Here is a 23,999-nt window from a genome sequence, read left to right as displayed (position 1 = left end):
GTCGTTGACAAGACATCGAAAACATCCTACAACAGGGGAGGCGTGCGGTGCACCTAGACGACTATGGTTCGTTGACACAAAGAGTTAGTGAAGAACTCTGGCCCAGCAAGGGCATCGAGTCGTCAGCGAACAGGACGTGACCAAGGCTGGCTTCAGTAGCTTCATCAGCGTCTGAGGTCTTCAGGTAGCGGAAAACCCACCGGCGGATTCTCCTCGATGGCCTTTACTTTCTCCGGAAGGACGAGAGCGGTCGACGATGATGAACAAGGGAGTCCTTGGATCAAAATGTTCTTAGGCAAAGGAGCACTGCGGCTCCGGTCGTCAACGGTGGATGGCTGTCCGGTGCGTCTCTTCGTTCTCCTCTGCAGTCTCCTTCTCCGGTCGGCAGCCTTTCATAGGTCTGTCTACCAGGGAAACTTGGCAAAGATCAGCTGGTGCACGATTGTCCCTCGTAGTTCGGGGAGAGGTCTCCTTACTAGGTCTTCACTTGGATCAGTTCTTGAAGACAAAGCAGCTTTCACATTACACGGAAGGGACCAGCGGTTCACCTTCTTCCGGCTCAGCTTTGAGAGTAGGCATTAAGTATCAACTTCAGCTTCTGAAGTATTTCTAGCAGTGAGAGGCCCCCAGATATACTGTTGATCTCCCATTCACTCTGCTGGGTCACACCCAGGCAACCAATCACTCAGAAGGGTATCCAGGCAGTCAGGCAGCCAATCAGGCGCACGGTGCATTCAGGCCATTCTTCTCCACCCGGACACTCCCAACACAGAATGTGGATTCTGACAAGCACTCTGCAATTCAGCAGTACACACTGCATTCACACCAGTTTCGGGCAGGGCTGTCTCAGTCATTGTGTCAAACACCAGATACTAGACACCCATAACACAGAACAGCATTTCCAGCATCACAGGCTGCCACTGCATTCATAAGTCTGATAAAGACTCTGGGGGCTGAGTTGAGGCTGAAGTGTAGAACCTCGTATTGGAAATGGAAGCCCATGACCCTGAACCATAGAAAGGACAGATGAGGCTGCCAAATTGGGATGTGTAGATACGCGTCCTTCGGTTCCAGGGAGCACATCCAGTCTCCTCTGCACAGTGTTTCCGCAATAAGTGTTGAATTTTTGAAGAGGGAGGGAGAAGTTCAGGGTGGAAGGTCCAACACAACTCTTTGGCCAGACTGGTTCTGGGCGAAAACCTTGTAGTAGAAGCCCATGTCTCGCTGGGAGGCTGTGACTTCCTCCACTGCCTGGCTCTCTAAGAGCCAACTAATTTCCACCAACATAGCTGTTGTCCGAATATGTGGGAGGGGAGGAGAGGAAGGAATCGGTAGGCAGTAAGCATGGACACTACAGATAGAACCTAGGGATCCGCAAACTTCTGACGCCAAGTCTGCGTGTGAAGGGCAAGCCAGCCCCCCACCGAAGACACGTGGACCCCCCCCGGCCTCCTCCAGGACTCTTGGCAGTGGAGCATGAGACCTGCACTCTGCACGAGGCCTGGTAGGCTTGTCACCCTCGGCGGAATCGCCGGTAGTGCTGCGTACAGGCAGCCCCTCAGACATATGTCCAATACTGGTGAGTGGCCCCTCAGGTGGACAGCCGGTAAAAGAACATTGTGGTCCCTCAGCACTGTCCCCGGAAGGATCTAATGACCCCTCGGTCTGACGGGCAGTAGCTTAAGTAGCCTCGGTACCGGTACAAGAACCTGACTAGTTCCAACCGCTTGGGCGTTTGTTCGGGAAGGAGTCGCCCTTGTGGGGTGCGATGGAATAAGCAGCCCTACCTTGAGCCTTGACTTGTGTCTGACGAAGTCCTTAAAGTCCTCTGGAGGCGACTTCTCGAAAAGCTCCCTCCACCGAGGTAACCTGTTCTTCATAGCGTTCGGTGTAAGCGTGCCATACGTGGTACAACCCTCCCAGCTGTGATCGGGGACAAGGCAGCAGAGGAGTGTGGGGGTCGGACGTAGGGAAGAGCCCTTCACAGGCTGAACACCGGCTGAAGCCCGCAGACGTCGACATGCGCCGGGCAGGAGCCTAGCGCCAGAGGACCGAGTACCTGATTAAGACCAAAAGACAGAAGAAAGTCCCATAGTGACGCGATTATTAATTAAATACGGCGCATTCAGCGGTCTTCGCGTCAACTGGAATAAATCCAAATTGTTTCCACTGCAACACATAGACAATGCGGTGCCGGATGACTGTCCATATTATGTGGAGAAGGAGAAGTTCAGATACCTAGGCATACAAGTCACGAACAACCTGACAGACTATGTGCCCAATAACCTGTATCCAATAATGACGAGATTCAAAGAAGACGTCCAGCACTGGATGTCCCTACCACTGACACTACTAGGCAGAGCCGCACTGTTTAAGATGCTGGCACTCCCCCGCTTCCTTTACATACTTCAAAATGCACCGCTACCCATAGCTCCTAACGAATTTCGGAAAATAGACCAGTCGCTACGCAAACTGTTATGGAAGGGAGGTCATCCGCGCTTAGCACTAACCACGCTACAAAGATCTGTATGGGAAGGTGGGATTGGATTGCCCCAAGTGCAAACTTATTACTGGGCCAGTCAAATGGCAATAGTGAACGACAAACTCCACGCAGACATGACACTACCACACAACAGAGAACCAGACCCTACCCAAAAAGAACGGCCCATACTTCGATACCTCTATCGACGAAAAGATCGAGCCACTACCCCATCCATGCTTTCGCACCTATCTCTAACATGGTCGAACGTCCACAGATACCTAGGTTGGGATAATAAGCTGACCCCAGCTCAACCTTTATGGAATAATAAACTGCTTCCGGAAGTGAACAAACTTCCAAAATGGCACTCCTGGACCCAAGCGGGTATCACCAAAATTGGCGATGTAATACAAGGTAACGAAATGGTACCTTTTGCGAATCTAATCGCCAACTCCGGTCTGACAACTAAAGAGCAGTATCGTTACACACAACTCAAACACGCCATACAAACTCATCTTCCTGAGATGTTTGACATGCCGGAATACACCCCTTTGGAACGTAACCTATTCCCAGACATGATTAAAAGTAAAGTCACATCTACCATGTATGGTGTCATAACGTCATTTGCCACCGAGGAACTGACGAACCTGAAAACGAAATGGGAGGGGGACATAGGTAGTATACTCCCTGAGGATTGGGTAACTGCCCTGATGTTCCCTAGAGAAATAGCGATCTCCTCCAGATTGAGATTGGTACAACTAAAGATACTGCATAGAATATATTATCCGAGGGTTGCCCTTTTCAAATGGGGTAGGGCTTCCTCTTCCACGTGTTTGAGATGCAAACGAGATGAGGGCACCTTCTTTCACATTCTATGGGACTGCACCATAATTCGACACTATTGGCAGCAGTGCTGCGACGATCTCTCAAGGGTTTTGGGCAAAAAGGTTCATAGAAATGCAAAACTGCTATTATTGGGGATAGATGATGAGATTGAACTGTCACGGTACGAAAAAGTGCTATTGTTCACGGCCAGTGCATTAATCAAAAGAAACATAGCGCAACTCTGGGGCTCTGAATCAGCACCAAAATATGAACAGTGGACCACGGATGTGAGCATTTGTGTTGCAATGGAGAAAAGAATCTACACGGCCAGGGGATGCCCTGAAAAAGGCCCAAAAATTTGGCAAAAGTGGGAAGACTTACACTGAAAGATGCCCCCTGCTTGGCAAGGAGGTAGCACCCACGGACATGAACGGATATTACAGAGTTACACGCTACTGGCACGATAAAGACAGTTGACAACGCCTAGGAACAGTATAGTAATGGATAGGTGAAAAGTGTTTGTTGGTGGGTGGGGGAGGAACGTAACTGTTTTCTCGCTGTGCGAGACGTGTGTTTTCTTTGTGTGAAAAAACAATAAAAATTGTTGTATTAAAAAAAAAAAAAGACAGAAGAAAGTATCCGGGGAAGAGCACATGGTATTACAAGGCCAGAGCCAAACCCAGGAGCGCTGGTGAAAGCGGTCTGTTCCCTTTGACGCAATAAATGGGACTGAGGAGTGGCGTTGGTGGGCAAAGTCGGGGGGGGCGCATGCTTCCAGGGCCGTGCCCCACTCCCCTCTAAATTTAAATGGGTAGAAGGTTTTTACTGGTGAAAAAGGTTCCGTCTCCCGTCCCTAGAGAGGGACGCCCATGCAGTATGGAGGAAAGGGGACGGGACGTAGGAGTAACACTAGTAACAGCAGGAAAAAGCCAATAAATAAAAACAGTCTTCCCCAAACTGACAGTTCGACTTTTTTCGTATCAAAAGAAACATCTTCCCTGATCTCCTATATCCTCAACAACCTTAAGTGACTTAACTGAGGTATCATTCTCAGAGACATTGACAACACTTCATTAAAAATGGTTGTAAATCTACAGCGTGCCACGCTTGGGCGAGAAAGAAACTTACCTTCAGAACCATGTGCAGGAAATTCCATAGATATAAATCTCTCAGATTTGTCAGATCTTGCTACCGTGGTCTCGCCCTCTTATTCTACTTTCACGTCTACAACAGGTCAGGGAACTCAGGCAAGCAGCCTGCCTGAACCGGACTTTGAACTTGACAGGTGCTAATTTATCTGCCAGTGGCTAGCTTATGCTCTTTGCCAAAATGGACGCCCTCCCTACAAATGGAAAAAAAGGCCACGGATCAAGATATTAAATCTACATTAGCTCAAATATCTCTTCAGATTGCAGCAAAAGCCATCAAGCCTCTGTGTCCCGCTTCCCTTCCTTCCAAGCTATTACCAGTAACTGCAACCAACACTGTAAGGACATCTACTAAGGCAGAAAACTAGCCCACGTCTCATGTATTTGCTCAGTGTCCTTGCATACATTCAATGCAGATGGCCGCTTATGACGAAAATTGGGACGAGGAGGTTTTTATCCCCACAACTCTTCCTTTGGCCATGCCTCAAATCCGCTCTACTAACGCTGTGAAGCCTACAAAGCTGGTTAAATTCAACTCGCACCATCTAAACAAGCAAACTGAAAAAAAGACGAAGATTACCCATGCCTCATGTAATCAGGCCAAGAACCTGTCGGCTATTCTGGCACCACAAACCAAGGGCAACACAATAACCAATAAACTGGCAAATGGTCAGAAAAGGCAGGAGACCTTGAAGGGTCCTCTGCCCAAATTGCCGTCTCGGAAGTTTACTGAACACTTATCCACACTGGCACAGGCAGAGCTGTGCACAAATGCAAACAGGACCTTGACATGCTGCTGCCTAAACCCAGGGTACTGTCCTAAGGAATCAAGCTCTAGGGTGAAGAACGTTGGAGGGTCTTCTGACTACCACATAGGAGTCTCTTCTCAAAAAGGTGTGCAATAATCCCCAACAGGTGATGACTAAGATCCTCCATGACCTCTGCAATTGCGGAAATGGGTCATTTTGAAGGAGCTTTATCCTACTAACTTTAACCCTTTTCTGAACTGCTCCAGACTTCTGACCATTTTCCAGCAAATACCACAGCTAGAACTTCTCAGTTCGATTTACATCGCCCGCATTGAACTTCACTTTATGATCAGCTCTACAAACTGGCTTTAATTGAATCTCACCTTTAGTAGTGTCCTTACTTAAATCATGTACGCCGGCTCTGTCTACCATTGGCCTATGCCTTCTCATTTGTCGTACAGCCAAATACACGGAACATATGGGGGTTACACCAAAAATAGACAAGAACCACGCTTCCTCAAACGGAAGCAACAAATCAGAAAGAACTACCCTGAGGAATCTACAAATATAGACCAAGAACAAGCAGCCTTTTTCTGGCAGCCCGAAAATACTGTGAACAGGGCCAATTGACTTTAAATCTCAGACCTTCAATTAAGATGGATATCCTGGATTACGAGTGGTTCCAACTCATTCCTCACTCACCCAGAGGGGCTTCAAACTATCATAGCCAGCAATAATGTTGCAGGAAACCTGGTGCTCTAAATCTTTTGGTATAAATGGTTTCCAGATCATTCAAAATACAGCCCTCTCCGCCAGGTTGGATTCCCCCAGCAGGTGGACGGCCGTGAGGTAGATGTTTTCCAGGGCCCATTCCTACATGCTGGCTGCCAGCCTGCAAGGGGGGGGGGGGGGGAAATAACCAGAAGGTAGGCTCTCAGCGCCAGCCAGATGGCCTTCAGTTCCAGCCAATTGCTGTGGTACACCCGACGGGTCCTGGTGCCATGGACGCAGTGGTTGCAGTCCCTGGACCACCATGTGAGGTCCGGGTGAAGCGACGGAGGAACGTTGATCATCTCTGACAGAGCCCTGTTCCTGGTTTCAAGATTCTGCAAAGTGAAGTTGTATCCTCCTCAGCCAGAGTCTCGTGTGGGGGACGGCCAAGAGGACTGCGGACATGAGACCCAGTAGGTGTTGGTACCACCAGGCCGAGGTCACTTCTTTGCTGAGGAAGTGCGCTATGGCCCTCTTGATGGCCATGATCTTGTTCTCCCAGGGATAGACTTTCCCGGAGCATGTGTCCCAAATGAGTCACAAAAAGGTCAGACTGTGCGCAGGCTGCAGCTGCGACTTCTTGAGGTTGAGTGAAAAACCCAGCTCGTGCAGAGTGTTCATAAGTGTGTGGGAAATGTGTTGCACCGCTTCCAGAGATGTCGCCCTGACGAGTCAGTTGTCAAGTACGGGTAAATGTGGTGTCCCTGCGACCTGAGGGCTGCCACTGTATTCATCAGCCTGGTAAAGACCCCGGGGGCCGAGTTGTAAGAGTAAGTACGCGTCCTTCAGTTCCAGGGAGCACATCCAGTCTCCCTTGCACAATGTCTCTGCTATCAAAGCTGGCATAACCATCTTGAATTTTTGTAGAGGTAGGGAGAGGTTGAGGGTGGAAAGGTCCAGCACAACTCTCAGGCCCGCCTGGTCTTTTTTGAATGGTGAAAATCCTGGAGTAAAAGCCCAAGCCTCACTGGGATTTCCTCCACTGCCTGGCTCTCGACGAGTGACTGGACCTCCGCCAAAAGAGTTGCTGTCCCAACCTGTGGGAGGGGAGGGGAAGAGGAAGGAGAGGCTGTGATAGGGAGGCTGTACCCCGTGGATACTTCAGAGGATCCAGGGGTCATCGAAATTCTGATGGCACAAATGTGCATGGACACCAAGCCTGCACACTACTGGAGACACATGGACCTGGAGGAGTGTGTCATGCCTTCCTTCCCTCTGAGGCTGTTGCGGAGGAGGGGGACTGGGAAAAGCCCTTATTCACCCCCCCCCCCCTTTTTGTTGTGTGCGCCGATGCTGGGTTGGCGAACAGTCAGGCTGCCTGGAGCTCCGATCTTGGAAGCCGCGAAACCCTATGTATGTACGCCCCTTGTCGGAGCGTTGCTGTGACTGTTAGCCGTTTGTGAGCTGTTTATCTTATGTCCAGCTCCTCGTCCATTGTGGAGTGGAAGAGGTCACCCCCTTTGAACGGAAGGTCTAAGATGCGTTCCTGGAGATCCAGGTTGAATTTTCGTAGCAGGGAGCCAGGCTGTTCTTCTCATGTCCGTGGCAATGCAGATAGCACAGCCAGAGGTGTCAATGTGGGCCACAGTGGACTCTATGATGTCTTGTGTCACCTTCTTGGCCTCTGCCAGTCCCGCCTTGAAGCTCTGGGAGGATATCCTCAATTTCCTGCCAAAGCCTCTGGTTAACGGCTGCCAGCATGGCATCCGCGTTGGCTTGACGAAGATGCAGGGACGTGTTGGAATACAACTTCCTGTAGGCCTACATAGGATCTTCTCCTTGTCTAGCAGCACTTCAGAGGACTGAGACTTGGAGTATTAGTGATGCTGCAGCGATCACAGAGGAGTGTGGCAGAGAGTGGGCCGATAGCAAGAGTGTGTCCCCTCCATCTGCCTGTACTTGGCATCCAGGCGTTTGACCGGCTGGACCGAGTGAGGCTTGACCCAACCCTTCTTGGCCAAGGCAACTACGTCCTTCTGCATCGGATCCTCATTCTGGAAACAGGAAGTAGCTTGAGGACTTCTGCGAGGACTGCCTCTGCTAGTTGCTCAACCTCGGGTTGAGGAAGGCCAAAGTACTCTGCCAGCCTTGCAAGACGTTCATGGAAGACCTTGGCTGAAGACAGGGTTGGGGTGGTCGTCCTCATCTGTGTACACCCGAGAGTCCGGTTGGTCAGGCACCAGAGGAGGGGTGCTGGGAGCCGAGGGCGGAGGTGTGGAGGTGGGAGCCAGAGGCTGGTGTGGAAAAACCTGTACAATCAGTTGAGCGGGCTGAACAGGGGAAAGGGGCGCCTGTACCGGGCCCTGCGGTGCTGGAGCCATTGGCGGGAGCACGTCCCTGATGGTGTCCCCGAGGTTGACCCCATCCAAGGAGATTTCATGAGCCCGAGGAACCTTTCAAAGAAACTGTCCTCACAGGCCGGAGTGGTGGTAAGCGATATTGAAGAGGGTAGCGAGCAGCTGCTGGAGCCGTTGCGTGCCCTGCCCGTACAGACGCAGCAGGAACCTGCCTTGCACGAAGAAAGGGTAAGATGCAGGCCAAATACCTGGTTGACACGTTCCTCTGCCTGCTGCCTACCTTGGAGCGGCATCGGCCGGCAGCCATTTTGTCAAGCTGCCCTCCACGTGCCTGTGTCGTGTCGCACGTTGCACGCAGTACAAGCTTGCCAGTCATGGTGTGGGCCAAGGCAACGTACGCAGAGGGCAAGGGGGTCTTTAGTTGGAAAGAGCCAGTTGCAGGATGACACCTGCTGAACCCTGTAGAAATCGACATGCGCCGGGGAAGAAGTATCTGCACATGAAATTACATGGCCGAAGCCAAACCCTGGAGCGCTGGTGAATTTGGCCCGTTCCCATTGATGCGGAAAAGGGGACCGTGGCGCCGGACAGCGGAGTCAAAGCAGCACATGCTACCAGGGACGCCCCCCTGCGCACCTCTAAATTTAAAGGGGAAGAAAGTTTTTTCTGGTGAAAAAGGTTCCGTCTCCCGTCCCTTGAAAGGGACACCCATGCAGTATGGAGGAAAGGGGACGGGACTTAAGAGTACATTATGCATCAGGGTGGATACAATATTGAGCGACTATTTGAGATCTACTGCACATGTATCATACCTGGCATACTGTATGCTCTTGCTGCTTTACCACTTCAACTGATAACGTGGCTAAACGGACTAGAGGTGAAAAATTGTACACACAATAAACCTCACCAAATAAGTGCTGGTTGAGGCACTTTGACTTGAATATGGGCAAACCTCCTTGCTGACAAGCTGGTCTACTTCACTATACTTCAAACTTACGGCCACAAATCAAAATTCTAATGCCCTGCCCTACTGCAGCTCCTGGGGAAAATCACAATGTCTTTATCAAAGAATTAACGTCCTCTGCCATGACACATCTTGAGGAGTTCGATCTAGTAGAGGACATCCTTAATAAAAACCCCACCATCGAAGAGTATTAAAATTAATACGTCTCAATAGGATGAAGTAAAAAAAACATTGAAAAACTGTAGTGGATTAGAAAGCACAACAAATATTCTCACCAGAGCTTTCGTCCCCTTAAGCTACGCTCTTACCCAAGCACTGTAAAAGGGAACTGTTGGGGAGGGGCTAGCGCTTTGGCTAGCGCCTTCCTGCACCCCTCAAGTGCTTTACAATTAGGCAAGACATGTAAGCACTAAAGCACTGAGAAAGCTTTTTTCATGCAAAAATAATCACACATAGGCATGGCCAGTCACTAAGTAAAGATAGTTGGTATTGAAATATAAGGTGCAAATAACTTAGTTGAATGAATTTGTAAAAATGTTACATTGTATTTAGTTTTCTCAGAGCATGGTAAAGAGCAGAATCCTCTGTGCCAGAAGGAATGCAGCTTGTGCGAAAAGTAAGACTACAGGCATTTTGTCACCGAAGTTAGCTCTGACGACACGAAGTGGCTGAGCAGCTGTTCCCTGCCTTTTTGGCAGTCAAGGTGGCTTCCTTCGTGGCAGACCCTACCTCATTAAAAAAAAAAAAGGTTCCAGTTTGGAGAAATAATAAGGAAAGCAAACCGGAGCCCGTCACTTCAGGTGAGGAGGAGGAAGGGCATTTCATTACTGAATCTACCTCTTCGGAAGAAAGGGAGAGTAAATTTATTGACAATGACAGAAAATGCCTCGTGGCCTTCTTGATCACTCTGATCTTGTCTCCTCAGGCTAAAATACTCTCTGCCTTTGTATCCCAAATCAGCACCAGGAAAGTAAAGACTGGGTGGGGAGTAACTGACTTCTTGAGGTTGATGGAGAACCCCAGATCGTATAGCATTTGCAAAAGTGCTGAAGCTGTGTGGCCTACTGCCTCTGGAGAATCTGCTCAGATGAGCCAGTCGTCGAGGTATGGATAAAGGTGATGGCCTTCCACCCTGAGCAGGGCTGCTACTGAGTACATGAACTTGTAAATACCTTTGGGGCCAAGTTGAGGCCAAAGGGAAGGACCTTGTACTGAAAATGGAAGCCCATGATCTTGAACCTCAGGAAGGAATGATGGGGCTCCCAAATGTGGACATGAAGGTAAGCATCCTTCAGATTCAGGGAGCACATCCAGTCTCCGCCAGACAGTCTGCCCGCAATAAGACCCAGAGTACCCACCTTGAACCTGGAAAGGCAACTTGCGGCTCAGGCTGCCCAGGACCTGAACCTGGAGGAAACCCAAAGCAGAATGGTGGGTGCTATACCTCCAACCCACCCCGACCCACCGTACTATGGACGAGCATGGCACTATATCCTTGCACTTTGAATGCAAGATTAGGAAACATCAACCTGGTCCTTTAAACCAGGCCCCAACGTTGGTCACGTTCTCCCTCCTGAATTTTGAGTGTAGCAGCGTTTCATGAGGTATAGTTAAAGCAGAAGCTCTCTACTGTCATTCAAACCAACACCTGTTTGAACAGTAATGGAGTAGACAGTCTATTTTGAGTGTTCTGCTTCGGTACGTTGATTACACCCTTGTCTAATGTTGAAATAATGTTCATGGAACACCAATGTTGAAGTACAGAACACACCGCCCTCCGCAACCCATTTGCATTGGATTAAAAAGATGGTCAGGCCATTGAATATGGATATACATCAACAGCAGTGTGAAGCTCTTGAAATAACATCCTTCATTTGTAAGCCTAATAGGATTGTGATTTTCTATAGAATGCTGAATGATGGGACCTAGCATAACCATTACAGTTACCATTTTTCACTTGTCATGTAACTGTATGGAACTATGCAAGACAGAGGAGCATAAATGATCTAACAAATGATCAGTCAATCGCTACAGCTTATTGGCCGGATCACAGACTATTGCGTGTTTGAAAAATGGTCTGAACAGTTTGCCAAGGTACATTTCTTAAGGAGGCAAAGTAATTGGTGCTTTGCACCACAACCTTTCCACTTCAGCTACTATCTTCAAATAATCATGGTCATTTAACATTGTGAATGCTGCATATCTGAATGAAGCCTACTCTGAATAATGCAGAGCACAGAAACACTTTTCAAAATTGTTATTTTATTGATGCACATACCTGAGAAAGGAGTTTCTGTCGCTCCTCCTGGAATTTCTGCCTTTCGTCAAGAACTTTCATTTTTGCATCATTATATTTTATGGTCATCACCTCCAAATTCTTTGTGGCCTCATGGGCTCTCTCTCTGACTTCACCAACGAGCTTCTGATAATCTAGCTTGAGTTCAGACTTCAGTTCCTCCAGTTCTTGTGCATGCTGCTCCTTAAGATTAGTCAGGTCGTCATCCAGAAGCTTCTTGCCCTGGGCCATTTCCTCAAGGAGGCCCTGGTTTTTCTCTAGGAGCTGACGGTTGGCTTGTTCAAGTTTACAAACGTGTAACTGGATGCTGGCATTGTCAGCTTGCAGACTCCTCACCACAAGCTCCTGCTGGGAGCACCTGTCTTTTAGACTGTTGAGTTCTGCAAGCTCTAAAGATGCTTTTTTGAGGTCTAATTGCAAACTGCCCATGTTTTTCAGTTGATCTTCCATGCTTTTCCTTTCCAGTACTAATAGTTGTGCCTGTTTCTCAAACTCAAGATTTTTCTCCGTTATTAGTGCAAGAAAATGTCGGGCACTGGCAAGCTCTTGCTGAAGTGAAGAGACTTGCTCTTCCTTTTCTGCATGCTTCTGCTGCCAAGTGTTTACAGAGTGATTAAGTTCTTCTTTCAGGTCCTTGTGAGCAGCAAGTTCCCTCTTCAGCTCTTCTACAATAGATATCTGCTTAGCATGCTCCTTCAAGTCAGCCAACTCTCTCTTCAATGTCTCAGATGCAGACGCTGCCATTTCCGACTGAAGCATGAGTGCATGTTTCTCCAATTCCTGATTCTTTACAGATTTTTCATCAATCAGGTGTTTCAGTTGGGCACGCTCTTCTTCGGCTTCTGATATCCTCAAGCGATAGCTTGCTAGCTCTTGTTCTAATGCAGAGATTGCATTGGTCTTTGTTTCTATTACTTGACGGCATCCATTGAGTTGCGCTTGCCAACCCTCTGAAACTTTCTCCAGATCTTGCATTTCAGAATGTGTGCATGACAATTCCCCCTTTACTGAATCTGCCATTGCATTACTGCTTTCAAGTTCTTTAATTTTATCTAATATTTCTCTTCTCAGAGTTGTTATAGTGTTCTCTTGATCAGACTGTGCTACTCGGGACGATTCCAGAAGTCCTTCCAACTCTGAAGTGTGTTCTTTCATATGAACAACTTCCGCTGCCAAGGCCTGCAGCCGATCTTGCTGATGTTCTGCAGCAGAAGCGCTCTCAGACGCAACCAAGTTAGCTTTGGCGGCATTGCTCTGTAAATTTGCTATACTTTCATGCTGCTCTTTACATTTGCTTTCCAACTGGCTTACCTTTGAAAGCAGCTCTGCAATATCATTGAGTTTTTCTTGTTTTAAGTTTTCGATTGTGCTCATTTTCTGTGCTTGTTCACAAATATTCTGCTCCAAAAGTTGAATTTCTTTTTCTTTTTCAGATATTAACACTTTTAAACTATTAATTGTTGTTGTACTTGCTTTGGTAGCTTCTACAGAAGCTTTAATTTCTCTTTCCTGTTTGGCCAGTTGTTCCCTCATTCCAAACATGGCAGCCACTTCTTCCTGGAGAAGGCTCACAGTCTCGTGCTTGAGTCTCAATTCTTCTGCATTGGCAGCAGTCTGCTGTGTAAGTTTACTTAGTTGCTCTTCTTTCTCATGGATAAGCTGATTAGAACGGGACAGTTCATTTTGCAAAGTGGAGAGCTCATCCTTCTGCTCTTGGATAGACTGTTTCAGCTGCGCTTCTACTGCAAGCTTGGACGCCTTCTCTATGGCAAGGTCCAACAAAATGTGATCTTTCTCCTCCATTAGTTGCTTTATCTCATTTTCTCTGCAGGACAAATTTTGTTCCAGTGCCTTTAACTGATCTTGTTGACGTTCTACTGCCACAGTTTTTTCTGAAGCAACAATGTTAGCCTTGGCTGCATCAACCTGCAAATTAGCTATACAGTCTTGTTGCTCCTTGCATTTAATTTCAAGCTGGTTCACATGAGACTTCAGCGCAGAAATATCATCAAGTTTTTCTTGTTTCCAGCCTTGGAGTGAGACGAGTTCTTGCGCTTGTTGATGAATATTTTGCTCCAAGAGTTGAATTTCTTTTTCCTTTTCAGATATTGTCACTTTCAATGTTTTTGTTTCTTGGACACTTGTTTCAGTAGCTCCTTTATAGTTTTCCATTTCACTTTCCTGTTTGGTCAGTTGTTCTTTCAAAGAGTTAATTGTAGCCACTTCTGCCCGCAGAACACTAAGTGTCCCTTGCTGGAGAGTCAATTGTTCTTGCTTGTTTGCTGTGTCCGCTGCAAGTAAGTCCAATTGTCTTTCTTTATCATTGACAAGCTGAACAGAGCGAGATAGCTCAGTCTCCAATGCAGATAGCTTTCCATTCTGCTCTCTTAAAGACTGTTCCAACTGAGCAAAGGCTGTGTTCTTGGAAGCCTTCTCAGTGGCTAGATCTGCCATTGTGCAAGCTTTCTCCTCCGTTAGGTGCTTTATCTCATTGTCCCGGTTGGTCAGTTCATTTTCATGTTTTTGTTGCATTTCTTCAATCTTGACATGCAAAAGATTAAGTTCACTTGAGACTTTCTCTGCTGCCATTTCCTTCTCTTTCACTGCCAACAGAGCACTGGACAGATTTGATTCAAGACTGTCAATCCTTTTGGATCCTTCTTCACTGTGTCGCTTTAGAGTGCTTTCAAGCTCCATTCTCTTAAGCTTTTGTTCGGAAAGCTCTCTTGTGACATGCCCAAGCTCCTCTGTCATTTTCTTTAGGTCTGCCTCCAACTGAGAAACAACATCTGCTTTGGAAAGCTGATCTACTTCAAGCTTCTGTTGCAAGGACTGGACAAGACTTCTGAGTATTTCCTCTTCACACGCCCGCTCTTTTAAAAGTGCATTAGCTGTCAAAATATCAGACTGCAACTGCATCTGCTTCTCGTGCTGCTCAGATGTGGCCTGTGTTGCCTGAGCTTCAAGCTCTGCTATTCTTGCTCGCTTCACCTGCAGTTGTTGCAACACCTTTTCGTGGTCTTCCTTTAACAGTTTAATTTGGTCTTGCATCTGAGAGGAGCGCTGGGCCACTACACACTCAACCTCTTCGCATTGCTTGCGCCATGAACTTGCCTCATTAACCAGCATTTCCCTTTCTGCTTCTTTGTCTGTGATGATTGTGGACATTTGAGAAATTTCAAGCTGCAGTTTCCGATTGTTATCCTGGTAACTTTCTTTCAGCTGCTTCAACTGAGCTTCTAACTGGACAAGTTTACCTTTTTCCTCAGCAAGTTCTTCCTGAGTGTCAGCTCTCTGGCACGTTAACTTCTGAATCTCGGCCTCCAGCTCAGATAGCTTCTTGCTGCTTTCTTCAAGACCTTGGGCATATTTTATTCTTTCATTCTGCAAGAGATCCTGAAGATTTTTTATATTCTCTTCTGTGGTGAGTATTTTCTGTTTAAGCTGGAGATTTTCTTCACTCAGCAAATCTTTGTGAGATAATTTATTTTTATATTCCTTAAGAAGTTTCTCCCGTTCAATGAGCTGTGACTTTAGCGACTCAATGGATTCACCATGATTTTTACTTTGTGCTTCATTTTCAGCATCCAGATTTTGGCACTTACCAATCAAAGCTAGAATTGTGCTATCCAATTCTTGTACCTTTTGGGACAATTCTGCCTTTTCCTTGTTAAGCTCCTCTGCATCCACCTGGTAAGCGCCACTAAGGGCTTGAAGGTTTTGGACCTGCTCTGACAAAGAACTCAATTCAGTTTCCTTTGCCCTCTTGTATTCATCAAACTTCAGCACAACAGAATCCCGTTCAACAAGAACTCTTTCATGCACTTGAGTTAAAGACGCTTTCAGACTGGCCTCACTTTCCATCTTCAGTGTGACATCAACCAATGTGCCCTCTGTTTGCCTTAGAGTGTTGCTGAGATTGTCCACCTGCAAGCTCAGTCCTTGAATGCTCTCTTTGGCAGCCTCCTCTTGTTTCTGAAGGTCCAACACTAACTGGCCCTTCAGTTTCCTCTCCTCTTCGATTTGTTGGTGTAGATTCTCTACATCTTGTTCTTTTGTTGCTAGACTGGCATTTAACTTTGAAATCTCGTTTTCTAAAGTGTTTATCTGGGCAGTTAAGCGCTGCTCTTGGGCTTGGGCCTCCTGCTCCAACCTTGCATTTTGGACTGTCATTTCTGAAAGGGAAGTCTGCAGATTTGTGATCAAGTCATCAAGCTGCTGTTTCTCTTTATCAAATTTGTCCTTTTCAGATTGCAACTCCACTTGAAGAAAGCTCTTTTCTTGCTCAAGCAGAATGATTCGGTCTTGGAGCTCCTTTACTTTCACCTTTAGTTCCACAACTTCCTGTTTTAATGCTTCTAGCTGAAGAAGGGACCAGGAAAAGACCAGAGTTAGTCATAAGGTTTCATTCTAAATGTTTGCAGAACAAATGCTAACAAATAAGTATTCAATATATGGGGAAAGGTTGCTCTTCAGCTGGTGCAAGGTCACATTAGCAACAATTACATTTGCCCAGCCCAACAGCCAATATGTCTTTCTCCTGCCGGTCGCTCTTCCCCGAACCCCCACTCCGCTCCCTCTCATTCCTTCACAGACCTTAACTCTTAGCTCTCAGGGCATCTGAAGCGAGGGTAAGATGCAGAAATGGGCACCGTTAGGATCCGGAAACTGCCAGGACTTTTACATGGAGCACCTTAGGTAAGCAGAATATCTGTCTCACTCCACAGCTCAAACACCATTCTCTGACACCACTGATGATGGAATGAACACCGAAACACAGCCACGCCCATGTGAACCCAGAATCAAAAGCTAATCAACGCTGCACAATTTCACAATCGGGTGAAATCAAATGCTACACCACGATTAACTAGACGCACTTCATCCTTGAAACCTGGCTAGTCAGCTCTACTTCAATCCTGGATGGCCTATCCCGTATGGCTACAGCATTCAACCCAACGAGCCCACAAGAAATGGGGGAGGATTCAACCAGCCCCAAGGTATACTGGCCCTGCAAGGCTTGGAAGACACCACCATCCGGTCCTACAAAGCAAACTTGCAATTTCCTCTCATCGCCCACAGTAACCTGAAGCCTCATTTACAAATCCTTAATCAACTACTTGACCAGTCTGCTCACTAAGATGCCTCTCGCACATCAACTAATTGGGACTTCATTCTACCACCACTGCCACCAAGACCACGCAGGAGACACTACTGAGCTTTAGATGAACAACTTCACCAGTGACAAAACCACAGACTCACAACAAAGGCAACTGCCTTAATCACACACTTACCATCTCTCCATAACACACCAACCTCTTGACTGGTCATATCCCCCTGCCTTTCCATTTAGCATCCACCACGCCACCCGGATCATCAATACCAAACTCAAACCCATCAAGTAGAAATCTCCACCCAACAATACATTTACATTAGAAATTCACAAATTACCATATCAACCAAGCCACCACCCTTATCAGGACCCCAACAACAAAGGCGGCAAACAACTACCTACTAGAGGCACGCTGAAGTCAAACCTAAGTGCCCCTGAAAAATAAAACCATCAGCTTTGTGGAGCAGGCAGGGAATGCAGAAGGTCAACTAGTAGCAATACAAAACTCATTCAAAGTCCATAGCTCCAGCTGAGCCAACTGTATTTGCAGAAAGAACTCAACTTCCCTCAGCTGCCACAAATGTCTCCCATTATCAGATCAACATTGAAACCAGTAAACAAAGCAAACTGCCCAAGACAGTAACAGCGCAGGAACACCTTTCTCAACCCTCCAATACCACACTACATTGAGAAATCCACTGCCCTTAACAAATTTTGTGGACAAGATCAGCAAGATTGGTCAAAACATTTAACGGAAACTAAGCAACCAATGGCTCACTCTACTACGCAAAACATGGAGAACATGACAAAGACGCTATTATCCCTCTAAATATCATCCTACACAGACGACAATATGCCAGCCTGCACCCCCAAAACTTCCCAGTAGAAGCCATCCACCCTCTACTGATACAGTGAATCCCTCACTGCGGCCACCTTATTCACCATGCTAAACACAGGACGAATCCTCCCCCAAAATACAAAAAAACATCGACCTGGATGTGCTTAGTAACTATGACATCACTTTCTAGCGTGGGCAAGATGCCTGAAAGAGCTGTAGTTACCCAATTTCAGAGAAATCAATGGCAATAGTCAACTGCAGACCTAAACGCAGCACAGAGACAGGCAATACCCAAGCATGAGACGAACAAGTTACTCTTACCTGGTAATTTACTTTCGATGGGATGGTCCGACGACGTATTCCATATCTATTACAGTAATCACCACAGCTGTGCTGCTTCGGAAAATCTTTCAGCGTCTGCGTCGATTACGTCAATACGCTGCCCCGAGGACCTCCGACGGCACTGGATGTTATAAGTAGGACGCATGACGCCCGTAGCCTCAGTTCTTTCCCCAGAACGTGTGGCACCAGTCTTCGGCCAGTCTAACGACACAAAGCCTTGCGGAAACGTAAGCTGCAATCGCATAAGAAATTCTGTAGCGGGGACGGAGCGATATGGAATACGTCGTCGGACCATCCCATCGAAAGAATGTTACCAGGTAAGAGAGTAACTTGTTCTTCGAGGGGATTGGGTCCTCCGACGTATTCCATATCTATGACAGATTCCCAAAGCAGTACCAATGCAAGTAGGTGGGAAAAGAATTTAGCAAAAGAAATTTAGAATGCCCAATCAAATTGCAGAGCAAGGGACCGCCTTGCCAAAGGCCAGATCCTGCCCACGGATGGAATCGAGGGAGTAGTGACGTACAAAAGTATGGACCGAAGCCCAGGTGGCTGCGTCACAGATGTTATGAATAGGAACACCCCTCTGTAGGGCAGTATAGGTAGCCTTACCCCCTGGTAGAATGGGCCCGCAAGCCGACCGGTGGTTCCTTACCCGCCAAGCGGCAACACCCAGAAATAGCAAGAATAATTCAGCGAGACAAAGTCTGCTTAGTCACAGCTTGTCCCAAACGCTTACCAGCGTAACCAATGAAGAGTTGATCGTCCACTCTGATCCGGGACATGCGTGAAATATAAAAGCTTAGCGCTCTCCTAGGATCGAGCCAATAGAGCCTCTCCTCTTCCTTACCAGGATGTGGAGGAGGATGAAATGCCGGAACAACAACATTCTGGCCTAAATGAAATTCCGACACCACCTTCGGAAGAAAGGAAGGACGAACTCTAAGGACAACCCTGTCCTTATGAAACACAGTGAAGGGTGGCTTAACTGAACGTGCCTGTAACTCACTCGCTCTGCGAGCGGAAGTAACCACAACTAAAAACACAGTTTTAAAAGTAAACAGTCTCAAAGGGCATGAATGCAAAGGCTCAAACGGAGCACCCATCAGAAACTTGAGGACAAGGTTCAAATCCCAACCGGGCACCTGGAAAGGTGACGGAGGGAACACATTAGTGAGACCTTTTAGAAACTGAGAAATTAAAGGAATTTTAAAATAAGAACACTCTGCAGACGAGCGCTTAAATATGGACAGCGCCACCAGGTAACCTTTAACGGTACCCACTTGCAAGCCCCTGTGGGCTAAAGAAAGCAAAAAAGAGAACCACAGGAATGTCACATGCAAAAGGATCCACATTCTTAACCCTGCACCAGTCGCAGAACTTACGCCAATGGCAACGGTACAGGGACTTTGTTGCGGGCCTTCTGGCCGAAAGCAACACCTCCATCACGTCTTCAGGGAGGTTCCAATCCTTATACCTCAACCTTTCAGAAACCAAGCGTGAAGGTTAAGGGATCTGACCTCTGTATGGAGAAACTGACCCCCCTCCCGTGAGAGCAGATCGTCTCGGTAGGGAAGACGACGTGGATGACAGATGGACAAGTCGGGAAGGTCCGGCTACCACATCCTCCAGGACCACGCCGGAGCAATGAGGATCATCCGGGAACCGAACCTTCGCAACCTCTGCAGTACTAGCTAGATGACGGGGACTGGAGGAAACGCGTACAGCAATGGGAATGACAACTCCACCATGAACGCGTCTCGTAAGGCTCCTTTTGGAGGAAATTCCCACGAGCAGAACCTCTAGCACTTCCGGTTGACACTGGAGGCGAAGAGATCCACTTGAGGGGTCCCCCAAAGGGCGAAGATCTCCAGGAGAATCTCCTGAGCCAACTCCCACTCGTAAGAAATCGCGCTCTGCCTGCTCAGAGCATCCGCCGTCTCGTTTTCGTCTCCGGCCAGATGAACTGCCGAGATCGAAACTTCCTGCTGGATGGCCCAGAACCAGAGCTGCATCGCCTCCCTGCACAGAGGAACTGACCCTGCCCCCTCCCCATCTTTTTTGTTGAGGTAGTGCATGGCCACTGTGTTGTCCGTCAGGATCAGGACATTTTTTCCTCGCACAGTCGGCAGAAAAGCCTTCAGGGCAAGCCTGACGGCCCTCAGCTCCAACAGATTGATATGGAGTCTGGACTCCGACGGAGACCAACGACCGCTGACTGTCAACTCGTTGGCATGAGCTCCCCATTCCGTGAGGGATGCATCCGTCACAATCGACACCTCCGGCCAGGGTAGCCAAAAAGGAGCCCCCTTCATCAGATTGCCTTCGACGGTCCACCACAGAAGGTCCCGGGCGACCGAGGACGGCACCTGAACAGGGTCCGACATCCTGCCGGAGGACAGACCACTGGAGCTTGAGTGCCCATTGCAAAGATCTCATCCGCAACCTGGCCTCTGGCACCAGAAGAATGCAGGATGCCATGAGGCCGAGCAATCTCAAGAACTCGAACGCTGGGAGACTCTGGGCAAGCTGAAACTTGTGCACCATCTGCTGAATGTGATGAGCCCTCACCTGGGTAGGAAAACACTGCCCCAGGGACGTGTCGAGCAGTGCTCCGATGTACTGGAGCCTCGGAGTTGGAGTCAAATGGGACTTCAAGTTGAGGGAGAAGCCCAGCTTGTGGAGGGAGTGGCAGGTGACTGACAGATGATCCAGGACTTGCTCGGGAGAGCGCGCCCTGATCAACCAATCGTCCAGGTAGGGGTAGACGTGAATCCCCACTTTCCTGAGATGTGCTGCCACCACTACCATGAGCTTGGTGAAGACCCCTTGGGGCGGAGGTCAATACGAACGGCAGGACCCAAAACCGAAAGTGCGAGTCGCCAACCGTGAACCTCAGGTACTACTTGTGCTTTGGATGGATCGCCACATGAAAATAAGCGTCCTTGAGGTCGAGAGAACCAACCAGTCCTGAAGTTGAAGGGCCTGGAGGACTTTAGAGAGAGTAACCATCTTGAACTTGTCCTTGCTGAGGAGTTTGTTCAAACCGCGCAAGTCCATGATGGGTCTCAATCCCCCGTCTTGCTTGGAAATCAAAAAATTAGGTGAATACCATCCCTTGTTCCTCTCCGCTACAGGCAACATTTCTATGGCGCCTTTCTCCAGCAGGGATCGAATTTCCTGCGCAAGGAGCAGATCCGGACTCTTCAAAGAGATTCCCCGGTGGATTGTCGTGAGGCCTCTGCCAGAAAGGAAGACAGTAGCCGTGGGCTATGATCTCCAGAACCCACACATCTGAAGTAATGGCACGCCACTCTACAAGATGCTGCGCCAGCCTTCCCCCAACCAGCGAACCATGGGACATGGCCTCATGACTAAGCTGAAGCGGCGTTGCCCGAGGGCAAAGAGGCAATTGCCCGAGCGGCCTTGGCACCTCGAGTACCTTGTTTTCCACCTCTGGCACTCCTACGGTGGCCCCTTTGACTGGCAGCTCCTCTCGCTTTACCAAAGGATGAATAAAAACGAAAGGAACCTCCCCTCCATTGCTGTCCCCTAGGACGAAAAGGCGGAGGTTGTCGAACTGCAGCGCCCAACGACTTTGCTGCAGCTTCGGAGGTCCGCAACCTCTCAAGGCTCTCGTCAGCCTTGCTGTCAAAAAGATGTTCACCGTCAAAGGGCATGTTGAGGAGCCGGGCCTGCACATCAGGAGCAAACCCCGACTTCAGCAACCACGCAAACCTGCGCATTACAGTGCTTGCCGCCATGGCCCGGCTGACGCAATTTGCCATGTCCAAACCAGACTTAACAGCCTCACACATGGCATCCTTGCCATCCTGAACCATGGCAAGGAAACCATCCCGTTCGTCCCCTTCGGGAATATGTTCAGCCGCTAAGGAAACACAGTTCCACAGAGTGTGCGTGAAAACGAGACAAGGCACATACGGAGTTGGCCACCTGAAGCGCCATACCCCCTGAAGAAAACACTTGCTTCACCCAACCATCAAAACGCTTGTCGTCCCTATCAAGAGGGATGGTAGGATACGACTCCTGCTTTGCCAGGGCCGTAGCCGCCTGCACCACCAAACTCTCCGAAGTGGGGTGCTTGGTCAAGTAGCAGGGGTCGCTACTGGCTGGGTGATATTTTCGCGGCAAAGACTTGCTCACTGCTGGGAGACTCTCTGGAGCAGTCTAAGCCACCGCCACCCTCCTCTGTAGAGCCATATGGAAAGGCAGTACCGGGTCAGTTGGTGGACCTTGGTCGAGGATATCCGTAAGGTCATCCTGAAGAGAATCCCCTGGGGGAGCAGACCACCCCAAGTACTCGGTGACCCTAGACATAAGGCGCTGGTACAAGGAGTCGGCATGAGTGCCAGGCTCAGGCCTACAAAACTCCACCTCCGGAGGTGTGTCCAGACCACTGGCGTCGTGCAGGGACTGACGCAGGTCCTCAATTTGGCTACGGCCAGAGAGAATCTCATCTGGCACCGTATCAAGAACCATGCCATCATCAGAGCCCTCATCCACCTTGGAAATGTACTCAAGATGGCAGTAAGAGGGCACAGAATGGGGAACAAAGCCATGCTTGACCTTGGCCAGAGCCTTTCCAGGGGGGTTCCACCGTGCCCTGGGGTACCCCCGTCGAAACAGCCTCGAAAGGCGTTGAGGGCATTGTGTGTCCCTCGACAGCCTGGGCACCGATGGCGTCGATCACTTCTTCAGAGGCAGAGCCTCGAAAGAGTGCGTTGACGACCTTGGCGCCACAGGCGTCGGCGTCTTCCTCAAAGACACCACAGGTGCACACGGTCTCGAGCGCGTCAAGGACCCTGGACCTGGAACGGGCATGACGAGAATGATTCCCCTTGTCCGAGCGGGACCTTTCCCGCGAATCGTGCCAACCACCCGAGCCTGAAGGCGTACGAGCGGTGTCTCTCGACCGATCACGACCGACCCCACTCGGAGGCGTGGACGGACCAGTGCCCTGCGATTCGAGAATCTATAGCATTTTCTTACCGGAGGAAGCCCATTCCTCCGGTGTCGCCTGCTTGGTGGGATAAGCGACCCGCCGACGGGCGGAGTCCTTGGATGAGGATGGGCAAGGCGACCGATGACGGCGCTTCCGGGAGTGCCTCGATGAGGCAGAGGAGTGGCGATACCTACTCCGGGACCGAGACCCACTGGACTTTCGACGACGATGCAGAGAATCGTCCGTCGAAAGCCCCGCAGACCTCGACTTCCGTGGCTTGGACACCTTACCTACCGACAGTTTCTTCTTGCGCTCCCGCAAGGCTTTGGACGTAAGCAACTGGCAGTCGACACAATCATCCGTGTCATGGGCCTCCCTGAGGCACCAGAGGCAGGCGTCGTGTGAGTCCATCACCGACATATTGGACCCACAGTCCCCGCACTTCTTAAAGCCCGGACGCGGGGTGGAAGAGGAGGTAGACATCACGAAGAATAACTTCATGAACGAACAGGTTCGAAGAACCGATAAATAAACTCAAAAGAGTCGAGGTGCGCCGAGATCTCAGAAGCGAACACGTTCGCGGAAAAAATGGAACTGAGGCTACAGGCGTCGTGCGTCCTACTTATAACATCCAGTGACGTCGCCCGTCGGAGGTCGTCCTCGGGGGCAGCATATCGGCATCATCGACGCAGGACGCAGAAAGATTTTCCAAAGCAGCACAGCTGTGGTGATTACTGTCATAGATATGGAATACGTCGGAGGACCCAATCCCCTCGAACATCTACTTCTACTCAGCATTTTCAATGGACACATCCACTCATCGATCTATCAACTGTTTTTGACAAAGTAGATCCTCAAGTCCTTCTCAACGTACTGCTAAACCGCTTTGGAAGAAACGTCCTCTGCTGGTTAACTTCCTACCTAGACTACAAGATGGACCCATCCTCTCAATCATGATCTTGAACCTCTACATTGGGCTCATGAAAGCCCTCCTCACCACTCACATCTGCATTCACCAATATGCACTTAGAAAGTTGCACCAACTGAAGTCCTGCCCAGACTTGCTCTGATCAAGACATGAAGTCCAACACTGACCTCTAGCTGAGCATTAACAAGTCGGAATAACAGTTCCTCATCAAGACCACGGGACACACTGCATCCAGATAAAATGATTTACAATGAACCTTCAGCGCTTCACCCATCAGATGACACCAAGT

The 23,999-nt window shown here is 48.9% G+C and overlaps 1 protein-coding gene across 4 annotated transcripts in view; it reads right to left on the bottom strand.

Annotated features, from left to right (window-relative positions):
- Positions 1-23,999, bottom strand: part of NUMA1 (nuclear mitotic apparatus protein 1) — a 1,289,555-nt gene that overhangs the window by 482,894 nt on the left and 782,662 nt on the right. For all 4 annotated transcript variants that reach the window (XM_069640302.1, XM_069640305.1, XM_069640304.1 and 1 more), the window contains exon 14: positions 11,512-15,891. In XM_069640302.1, the coding sequence (XP_069496403.1) occupies positions 11,512-15,891 (4,380 nt within the window). The remainder of the gene's footprint in view (positions 1-11,511; positions 15,892-23,999) is intronic.

Source organism: Ambystoma mexicanum, chromosome 7q (genome assembly GCF_040938575.1).
Source record: "Ambystoma mexicanum isolate Mex_15411 chromosome 7q, UKY_AmexF1_1, whole genome shotgun sequence".
Classification (NCBI taxonomy): domain Eukaryota; kingdom Metazoa; phylum Chordata; class Amphibia; order Caudata; family Ambystomatidae; genus Ambystoma; species Ambystoma mexicanum.
The sequence above is the reverse complement of the archived record's forward strand: the minus strand, read 5'-3'. Positions and strand labels throughout refer to the sequence as shown.